Source organism: Canis lupus, chromosome 26 (assembly GCF_048164855.1).
Source record: "Canis lupus baileyi chromosome 26, mCanLup2.hap1, whole genome shotgun sequence".
NCBI classification, from domain to species: Eukaryota; Metazoa; Chordata; class Mammalia; order Carnivora; family Canidae; genus Canis; species Canis lupus.
Genome location: NC_132863.1, coordinates 6,808,577 through 6,819,498, shown reverse-complemented (window position 1 = coordinate 6,819,498; position 10,922 = coordinate 6,808,577). Strand labels below are relative to the sequence as shown.

General features: G+C 46.1%; 1 protein-coding gene across 1 annotated transcript; it reads left to right on the top strand.

Annotated features, from left to right (window-relative positions):
• The first annotated feature begins 726 nt into the window (after positions 1-726).
• Positions 727-2,888, top strand: SMIM26 (small integral membrane protein 26). Its single transcript, XM_072799883.1, has 2 exons — positions 727-906; positions 2,104-2,888. The coding sequence occupies exons 1-2, from the start codon at positions 789-791 to the stop codon at positions 2,259-2,261; spliced, it is 276 nt and encodes a 91-aa protein (XP_072655984.1). The 5' UTR covers positions 727-788; the 3' UTR covers positions 2,262-2,888.
• The last annotated feature ends 8,034 nt before the right edge of the window (positions 2,889-10,922 follow it).

The window sequence follows — 10,922 nt, the reverse complement described above, 5'->3', positions numbered from 1 at the left end:
CAGGTGGGGTCAATGGTGTCAAATGCTTTAGAAATCAAATTGATTATGGCTGAACCGTAGCTACTGGATATGGCAATTGACCGAATCTCCACGCTGTGCCAAGCACGTCGCTTTTGCCCTAAAGCTGTTCGGTCTGTTGGGGTAGGGGTAGATTATGCTTTGACTTCAGAAACGTGTGGTTAAGAAAAAAGTTGAAGGTGCGCAGAGTTGAAGATGTTCCGTTTTCGAGGTGTTGGTAGAGTTGGGTGTAATGATGTTCCCCTCCCCCGAGGAGGCGGTAAAGAACTGGACCCAGACCCTGGTGGAGAAATTACCTCCGACCAGGGGGGACCCACGGCTCACCCGGAATGGGTTCCAGAAGGAAAATGGGGAAGAGCTGCGGGGGGAGCCAGTGCGCGGGGAGCCAGTCATTCTCGCCTGAGAGCTGCAGGAGGGGTGGACTTAATCGTTACGAATACCATCTGGATCCTGCGTAAGGCAGGTGTTACAATTTTCTACGCGAGAAGTTTGCTCAGAGACACTGTCATCTGGTCCCTGCGTCACGTGGTATGCGAGTCTGTGGGTACCCGGCTCAGCACGGAAACCCTCCGAATCCCACACCTTTTAAGAGGTCCCGTCCCGGGCGCGACTTTCGGGACTACACGCCCCAGGATGCACCCGGGCCGGAGCAGGAAGCGGCTTCCCGGAGTCGGCTCTCCATTGGGGGCGGCGGCCGGGGGCCGGCCGGAAGTCCCGCCCCCGCCCTGGACCTCCTTCCGCTGGGCTGGCGTCCTTCCGCGAGCCGGGTGATGCGCGCGGACCAGGCCTCCTCTTGGTACCGGCGGATGTCCGGGCTCTACGCGGTGGGAGCCTGGACCACGTTGGGCTCCTTGATTTATTTAGGCCGGAAGAAGAGCAAGCCCCCAGGTACGACCCTCCGGCGGCCTTCCGCGGGGTTGTCCCGAGGGGCGGTCACAGAGGCGGCCTCGCTGCGGTGCAAGCCTCGGGTTTATTCTGCAAAACTAGTGGGAACTGCTGCTGGGAGCAGTTCGCTGTAATTGAGTCTGCCTGGAACTCCCTTTAAGTCCTCCTGCCTGTCCGTGCATTTGGAGAATCTGTGTAAGATTCCAGAGGGAAGGTCAGACCCTGGACGGAGATTTATGTAAGGAGGTGCTGCCGCGGCCACGTCCGTCCGCGTCGCGGTTGGCGAGCAGGCGGTTGGAGCGGCTCCGCGCGTCCGGGAGCCTTGCGTCCTGCCCTGTACGCGGCGGAGAGGACATCCGCGGACCGGGAGCGCGTTCCGGCCGGGGCCGCACTTGCCGGAGGGTATGGACTTTGTGTGTGGATGAAGGTTTCCTAGAACTGGGGCGCCTGGTGGCTCAGTGGTCAGGCGTCTGCCTTTGTCTCAGGTCGTGATCCTGGGGTCCTGGGATCCAGCGGGATCCAGTCCGCATCGGGCTCCCTGCAGGGAGCCTGCTTCTCCCTCTGCCTGTGTCTCTGCCTCTCTCTCTGTGTCTCTCATGAATAAATAGATAAAATCTTTAAAAAAGAAAAAAAAGAAAAAGAAGAAGAAGAAAAGAAGAAAGAAAAGAAAGAAAAAAAAGAAACAAAGAAAGAAAGAAAGAAAGAAAAGAAAGAAAGAAAAGAAAGAAAGAAAGAAAAGAAAAGAAAGAAAAGAAAAGAAAAGAAAAGAAAAGAAAAGAAAAGAAAAGAAGAAAATATACTGGAACTGCGGTTGCACGGATCCGAATATACCAAAAGCCATTCAGGGGTACATTTCAGACGAGTTGGTTGTAGGATACGTACATCTTGGGAAAGCTGTTCTGTAAAAACCATGCTGAAGATTACATTGAGTGATGAAGATTATCAGTGGCCTGAAAGTCCGTGTGTCCAGTAGTGAGCTTTGAAACATTGCAGTGTCTGTAGTAGCGGTCGCACCATAGTTCTTTATTTTTCTTTTTTATGGAGAGAAAATGGTGTCAGGAACTTGACGGGGGGTGGGGGGGTAATTCTTATCTCAGTTTATTTTATTTCTTAGACTTGACTAATAATTTTAAGGACTGCTGTCTTAAGTTTAAAAAGTTAATAATTCATGTCTTCCATTTTTTTCTAAAGGTGATGAAGTAGAGCAAAAGGATGTGTCAAGAAATGAAATGCTTGAGCCCCCAAAAGGGTTTTACATGGAAACAATTGTGACGTATAAAGAAGATTTTGTTCCAGTCACTGACAGGATCCTCAACTTCTTAAAATCATGGACAGGTGGCTCCGGACCAGAATCATGATTAACTGCTGAATGCTGAGGATGCCTGGGTGGCTCAGCAGTTTAGCGCCTGCCTTCAGCCCAGGGCGTGATCCTGGACACCCAGGATCAAGTCCAACATCGGGCTCCCTGCATGGAGCCTGCTCTCCCTCTGCCTGTGTCTCTGCCTCTCCCTCTCCCTCTCTCTCTCTCTCTCTCTCTCTCTCTCTCTCTCTCGTGTCTCTCATGAATAAATATCTCTCATGAATAAATAAATAAAATCTTAAGGGATCCCTGGGTGGCGCAGCGGTTTGGCGCCTGCCCTTGGCCCAGGGCGCGATCCTGGAGACCCGGGATCGAGTCCCACATCGGGCTCCCGGTGCATGGAGCCTGCTTCTCCCTCTGCCTGCGTTTCTGCCTCTCTCTCTCTCCTCTCTGTGCACTCTCATAAATAAATAAAGAATCTTAAAAAAAAAAAAAAAAAAAAATCTTAAAAAAAAGGGAAAAACTGCTGAATGCTGAAAACCAGGACTTTTGTTCAGCATCTACATTTGATGGATGCTTTGATTTCCAGTTTATGTTTGTGAAAAGTGGATCTGTATAATTTAATTTTGCTGTAAAACAAAATCACTAGTATTATGCAATAAATCTTTCCTTGAGGAAAAGCAAACTTGCATATTTAAGAGGTGTCTCTCACAAGAGTGAAAGGTAGAAGTGAAATTTCACATGGAGCTTCCATAAGCTCAGTTTTCTGAAACTGTTTCATGTAACTTTATATTTCTTTCATGTTGTTGGCAGATAGGGCTTTAGTGGCCCCTTGAAGGTTGCATTCAGCAAATCTCCCACCTTCAGTCTGGGATTTATAGCAGCCCTTTGGTACGATTGGGTATTTGGTAAGTATGTTATAAATTAGTTTTTATAACTCCTGAATTAAATAGACTTGGCCTGAGACACCTGGGTGGCTCAGTGGTTGAGCAACTGCCTTTGGCTTAGGGCATGATCCTGGGGTCCTGGGATTGAGTCCCACATCAGGTTCCCCTCAGGGAGACTGCATTTCTCTCTACCTGTGCCTTTGCCTCTCTGTGTCTCTCATGAATAAATAGACTTTAAAAAATAAATAGACTTGACCTTTTTATTAGGATCCATATAGGTACTCCTCATTCCTTCAGGAGGGTTGGAATCCACCCCAACTGTGGCTACCAGTATTCTAGACACAGGGTACAGGGGATACAAAGTCAAGACTACGCGGGTCGTGTCCTAGATTGCTGCACTGATCTCCACTGGCTCTTACGGTTGCAAGTAACAAACCCATGTAAGTGAGCTTAAGTCAGAAAGGGGTGTTTATCAGAGATGTATATGGACAGCTCAGAATTACAGCTGAGTGTGTTGAGGTCCTAAGAGAGCCTGGCACCGGAATGGGAAGGCAGGCGGCCACTCGCTCGGCCTGCGCGGGCTCTTGTCTGCCTTATTGGCTCTCATTACACGCCAGCCTCTCTCCCCTCCAACCCCACTTTCTGCAATAGTAGAGTGAGGCCTTTGCCATGGAGCCTGCTTGGGGTTCTCTCTCTCCTATTGCTCCCCCCCAACACACCACGCCCCAGTCTCTCTCTGTTTTAAAAAAATTTTAAAGGTGGCATTCGTTTCTCATTTGGGTAATGCTGCTTCCTAGCTATTTGGGACCCTGTGAGGAATAGGGATGCCTGGTAGAACAGGAATCCAGCATTTCTAGCTTCCTGCTACAGAGCTTTACTTTTAAACCTTTGCCTTGATTCCTTCTTGGTGTTGGTTCTACCATGTGGGGGGCCTGAGCAGTGTTTTGGTGCAGTCAACCTAAATGGCAAAAGATTCCAGGAAGTAACAGCTTCAGATGCCAGCAGCAGAGAGCCCCTTCCCAGGAATATCAGAGGTCAAGAATGGGTCACTACCTATAGGGTGAGTGCCCCAGTGGACCACCATGATCGGCAGCAAACATAGCAAGAAGCAAGGAAGGTGACAGAAGGGAGAGAATCCGAAGCATGGAGAGGTGGGAACTGCAGCATAAACCTCACGGGAAACATTCCCAACTCAGAAACACAAGAACGAGGACTTGGGGTGTTTGGCAGGTGAGAGCTAGTAATAGGTGACACCTGGGATAAAGAGCTTCCACCTTCACCTGGCAGTCAGTTTACCCGGAATCCATGTTCTTGTGCCTCCGCCAACCCCCCTGAGGGGACATTGGCTTAGATTTTCCTGGGATTGTCTGGGTGTGTTAGCTGGATCTAGCCTCATGTGCCTCTCATATCAGCCTAGACCAAACTCCCCTGAACCGGAGATCTGTATCCATCCAGCATTACCACTTGTCCCCTAGCTTCATCAAACCCCACAGCTGGAATCACTGCCTTCACCCACAGCATGCTCTTCATTTTGTGAAGATGTACATAATTTTGTGGAGACATTTTTCATACCTGAAAATGTTTTTATTCTATTTTCACACTTGATTACTAATTGGCCTGGGTATAGAATTCCAAATTGGATAACATTTTTTCCTCCAAATTTTGAAAGCATTGATCCACTGTATTATAGCCATCCCAATATTGTAGGTAAGAGTCCCAATCCTTTGTGACCTATTTTTTCCTTCCTGGAGCCTTGGGACTCTCTCTTTACTATTCTGAAATCTCAATGATGCATCTTGTGTAGCTCTTTATATTTTTTTAAAGATTTATTTACTCATTTTACAGAGAGAGAGTACAAGCAGGGAAAGGCAGAGGGAGAGAATATCCAAGTAGACTCAGAACACTGAGCCCAGGGCAGGGCTCAGTCCCATGACCCAGGAGATCATGACCTCAGCCAAAACCAAGAGTCAGACATTTAATCCACTAAGCCACCCAGGTGCCCCCATGTGGCTCTTTTTCATTTGGCTGATCACTTAGTGGACTCTGAATTTCTAGAGACTCTTATTCAGTTCTGGGGGATTTTATTATTTTTAGCAATTTCTCCCCCCCCCCTTTTTTTTAAGATTTTATATATTTGTTTGACAGCACAGGTAGGTGGAGTGGCAGGGAGAGGGAGAAGCAGGCTCCCCACTGAGCAGGGAGCCTGGTATGGGACTTGATCCCAGGACCTTGGGATCATGACCTGAACCGAAGGCAGGCACTTAACTGACTGAGACACCCAGATACCCCTCTTCCCTGTCTTTTTTGTTGTTGTTATTCTCCTTGTCTGAAAATCCTAATAGACATTTCAGACCTGTTTTTCATTATTTTGTAATTTTCTTAACTACTCTTCATCTCTGTTTTGCTCTACTTTTTTTGGAGAGGACCATTCATCTATACAGTTAACAAATATGTCCTGAGCCCCTACCCTGTGCCAGGCATTGTTCTGTGTTTTTGGGCACTATACAAACAGTGACTTATGCTGTTTTACCTTTTACCCAGGGAGCAGATAATAAAACCAGAAAATACAGGTCTTCTATAATCCAACTTTTTTTTTTTAATATTTTATTTATTTATTCATGAGAGAGAGAGAGAGAGGCAGAGACACAGGCAGAGGCAGAAGCAGGCTCCATGCAGGGATCCTGATGTGGGACTTGATCCTGGGACTCTGGGATCATGCCCTGGGCCAAAGACAGGCGCTAAACCGCTGAGCCACCCGGGGATCCATATAATCCAACTTTTTAATTGAATTTTTTATATTGGCTACATCTTTAATTTCAAGAGCTCTTTCTTGTTTTCAGTTCTTTTTTTTTTTTTTTTTTTTTTGGATAGAGAATGCTCAAGTTAGGGATGAGGGGTTGGCAGAGGGGCAGAGGGAGGAGAGAGAGAATCTCAAGCAGATTCCATGCCCAGCTTGGAGCTTGATGCGCCCCTCTTCATTCTTTTTTTTTTTTTTTTTAAGATTTTATTTATTTATTCGTGAGAGACAGAGGGTGGGGGAGCAGAGACACAGGCAGGCAGAGAGAGAAGCAGGCTCCATGCAGGGACCCCAATGTGTGACCCGATCTGGGTCCCCAGGATCACACCCTGGGCGGAAGGCAGTGCTAAACCACTGAGCCACTTGGGCTGCCCTCTCGGTTCTTTTTTTAATGGCATCTCATTCACTGATGAACATTACCTTCTCATTGCTGAAAATATTCTAATACATTTTACTCTCTTTTGCGTTGTGCCAGAAGTTCCCTTCTGCTGTTTGTTTTGCTCTCTGTCAGGTTGGAAGTATTTGTGTAAAACCCCCTCTTCCTGGACAGGTCTGGATTTAAGAACCATTTGCATCTGTGGGAGAGCCCTTATGATCAGGGTAAGTAAGGCCAGCTTTCTACCGGGGATGGCCTGGCTGGCAGGGTTCTTTGCAACATGCCAGAGAACTAGAGCGGTTCGTGTGGAAAAGGAACTTTGGAAAGGACACGGGAGAACTCCCAGGATTGGAAAGAGGGTCAGGGAAGCCTGGTTAGAGACATTTGGGCCAAGAATGGCACTCCAGGTATGGTGCTTGATCACTGCCAAGTCCAGGCACCGTGGGAACATGTGGTGCTGGGGGGCAAGCCCCAGAATGGCTTCCTGGAGTGGCCTGCTTCTCATCACTCACCTCTAACTCTGTTTTGTGTAGTGAAACTCAACTGATAGTTGAGGGCCCACGTGTCTGGGCCCTCACTGCAAAGGAAGCTGGGAAAGTGAGTTTCTGGTTCCCATACTAGAGATGTGTGAGGAAGTTCTCTGTCCTCTGTCCTTCCTAGAGGAAGATGTCCACAAAATGCTGGGTAGGCAAATACCATGACAGATGTCCCAATCTGTCAGCAGGCTCCACTTTTATTGGGAAGACCTGAAATGTCAGCATCTGGCAATCATTTATCCCAGAAGAAGTTCTGTCTCTGCCCCCTGCAGGTAGATGCCTGACAGTAGGAATTCTGGGAGCTGGGTGGGGGAGGGGCTTGGGGTATTTGGTCAGAACCCAGATTTCATATAGTCCAGTGCTCTGTCCTCTGGCTGCCCCCGTGAGTATCTCCAAGCACAAACCTCCACTCTCCTGAGTAAAGGCCAGGGAAGTTCCTGGCTCTGTAGTGGGGGTCTGGTGCTTATACAGACCCTCGCATCCCTCTACTTGCAGCCTATCCCCCATGGTGTGCCTGCTACTTCCAATCACTGAGCTCTTCCAAGTTTCTGTGGGGCTAAAGAGCTGGCTTCTCTCTCTTTATATATATATATATATATATATATATATATATATATATATTTTTTTTTTTTTTAATGAGTTCGATTTGCCAACGTATAGTATAACACCCAGTGCTCATCCCATCAAGTGCCCCTCTCAATGCCTGTCACCTAGTCACCCTATCCCCCCGCCTGCCTTCCCTTCCACTACCCCTTGTTCATTTCCCAGAGTTAGGAGTCTCTCATGGTTTGTCTCCCTAATTCTTCCCACTCAGTTCCCCTCCTTTCCCCTATAATCCACTATTTCCTATATTCCCCGTATGAGTAAAACCATATGATGGTTGTCCTTCTCTGATTGATTTACCCTCCAGTTCCATCCACGTTGAAGCAAATGGAGGGTATTTGTCATTTCTAATGGCTGAGTAATATTCCATTGTATACACAGACCACATCTTCTTTATCCATTCATCTGTTGAAAAGACATTGAGGATCCTTCCACAGTTTGGCTGTTGTGGACATTGCTGCTATGAACGTTCGGGTGCAGGTGTCCTGCCGTTTCACTGCATCTGTATCTTTGGGGTAAATCCTCAGTAGTGCGATTGCTGGGTCATAGGGTATCTCTATTTTTAACTCTTTGAGGAACCTCCACACAGTTTTCCAGAGTGGCTGCACCAGTTCACATTCCCATCAACAGTGCAAGAGGGTTCCCCTTTCTCCGCATCCTCTCCAACATTTGTTGTTTCCTGTCTTGTTAATTTTCCCCATTCTCACTGGTGTGAGGTGGGATCTCATTGTGGTTTTGATTTGTATTTCCCTGATGGCCAGTGATGCGGAGCATTTTCTCATGTGCTTCTTGGCCACGTGTAGGTTTTCTTTGGCGAGATTTCTGTTCATGTCTTCTGCCCATTTCATGATTGGATTGTTTGTTTCTTTGCTGTTGAGTTTAATAAGTTCTTTATAGATCTTGGATACTAGCCCTTTATCTGATAGGTCATTTGCAAATATCTTCTCCCATTCTGTAGGTTGTCTTTTTTTTTTTTTTTAATTTTTTAGGTTTTTATTTATTTATTTATTCATTCAGAGAGAGCGAGAGAGAGGCAGAGACACAGGCAGAGGGAGAAGCAGGCTCCATGCGGGAAGCCTGACGTGGGACTCGATCCCGGGTCTCCAGGATCACACCCCGGGCTGCAGGCGGCGCTAAACCGCTGCGCCACCAGGGCTACCCTGTAGGTTGTCTTTTAGTTTTGTTGACTGTTTCCTTTGCTGTGCAGAAGCTTTTTATCTTGATTAAGTCCCATAGTTCATTTTTTGCTTTTGTTTCCCTTAGTTTCATAGATGTATCTTGAAAGAAGTTGCTGTGGCCAAGTTCAAAAAGGGTGTTGCCTGTGTTCTCCTCTAGGATTTTGATGAATTCTTGTCTCACATTTAGATCTTTCATCCATTTTGAGTTTATCTTTGTGTCTGGTGTAAGAGAAGGGTCTAGTTTCATTCTTCTGCATGTGGCTGTCCCATTTTCCCAACATCATTTATTGAAGAGGCTGTCTTTTTTCCAATGGATATTCTTTCCTGGTTTGTAGAATATTAGTTGACCAGGACCCATTTCTGGGCTCTCTATTCTGTTCCATTGATCTATGTGTCTGTTTTTGTGCCAGTACCACATTGTCTTGATGACCACAGCTTTGTAGTACAGCTTGAAATCCAGCATTGTGATGCCCCCGGATCTGGTTTTCTTTTTCAATATTCCCCTGGCTATTCAGGGTCTTTTCTGATTCCATACAAATCTTAGGATGATTTGTTCCAACTCTCTGAAGAAAGTCCATGGTATTTTGATAGGGATTGCATTGAATGTGTAAATTGCCCTGGGTAGCATAGATATTTTCACAATATTAATTCTTCCAATCCATAAGCATGGAATATTTTTCCATCTCTTTGTGTCTTCCTCAATTTCTTTTAGGAGTGTTCTGTTTTTAGGGTATAGATCTTTGCCTCTTTGGTTAGGTTTATTCCTAGGTATCTTATGCTTTTGGGTGCAATTGTAAATGTGATTGACTCCTTAATTTCTCTTTCTTCAGTCTCATTGTTAGTGTATAGAAATGCCACTGATTTCTGGGCATTGATTTTTTATCTTGCCACGTTGCAGAATTGCTGTATGAGTTCTAGCAATCTTGAGGTAAGAGGTGGCTTCTCATCCATGTTCCCTTTGCAGGCCGGATGGGGTTTGTTTGCTCGACCAGACTTCAGTCAGGCTCCTGTACCTGGTCTGAGGTCCCTCTAGGCACTTCCTTGTAAAAATACAGTTTTAGGAAGAATCCTGCTAAGTCACTTTCACCAGAACCTCCCTGCTTGGTACCAACCACCTCGATATCTGATTGGGTTCCTCATCCTCCACTATCCCTCCAGTGATGCTGACAGCCTGGCCTGTCTTCAGCAAGGATCCTGGTAGGTCAGCTTAATCAGAACCCACCTTGTTCCTGATCTTTCTTCCTGGTCATGTTCCATCCACTGACTCCCACTCTGCTGCTTGACTGTGAATTCTCACTTGCCCACGCTGTATTCAGAGCTGAGCGCCACTTCTCTCCCTGCCCTGAGTAGAGTCAGCCTTACTGTGCTCTAACAAGAGTCCTTCGTATTTTGTTCTTTAACAGCCTTCAGGTTTCTGCTTCTTCCCTTCCATTATGTTAGTCACCAGGTCTCTACTTGATTTCCCTCTTTATGGATTATGCTCTAAGGAGACATGGCTCCAAGTTTTATTGAAGTAGAAGTTTGCATTGACACACAAAAAGATCTTTAGGGGTGCCTAGTGGTTGTTGGTGAAGCATTCAACTCTTGGTTTTGGCTCAGGTCATGATCTTAGGGTCATGAGATTGAGCCCCATGTCGGGCTCTGTGCTCAGCAGGAAGTCTGCTTGAGATTCTCTCCATCTGCCCCACCCCCACTCTCTTTCTCTGTCTCACTAAAAATAAATAAGTAAATCTTTAAAGAAAAGATCTTTAGTGTCAGCTATACTCAAAAAAATTTTTTTAAGTCTTTGAGATCTACTTACATTTCCTTATTTAAAATACTTTTTTTTTTTTTTATTCATTTATGATAGTCACACAGAGAGAGAGAGAGAGAGGCAGAGACACAGGCAGAGGGAGAAGCAGGCTCCATGCACCGGGAGCCCGACGTGGGATTCGATCCTGGGTCTCCAGGATCCCGCCCTGGACCAAAGGCAGGCACCAAACCGCTGCGCCACCCAGGGATCCCCTTATTTAAAATACTTAAATCCCAACTGCTTGTGCTAAGACCATGTTCTTCCTCCATAACAGTTCTTTCTTTCTTTCTTTCTTTCTTTCTTTCTTTCTTTCTTTCTTTCTTTCTCTCTCTCTCTCTCTTTCTTTCTTTCTTTCTTTTTCTTTTTAAAGGATTTTGAGTTTAATAAGTTGAGTTTAATAAGTTCTTTAAACTTATTATGTCTTTAAACATAGGTGTGACTGATTAAATCCTGGGCCATTTCCTTTTTTCTTTTTTCTTTTTATTTTATTTATTCATAGAGACAGAGAGATCGAGGGGCAGAGATACAGGCAGAGGGAGAAGCAGGCTCC

What these genes read in the sequence shown, in the direction of transcription:
- SMIM26 (XM_072799883.1), top strand. Translation starts at nt 789, where the DNA reads ATGCGCGCGGACCAGGCCTCCTCTTGGTACCGGCGGATGTCCGGGCTC. An exon ending in GAAGAAGAGCAAGCCCCCAG is followed by an intron (nt 907 to 2,103) that starts GTACGACCCTCC and finishes AAGGTGATGAAG; the next exon opens with TAGAGCAAAAGGATGTGTCA.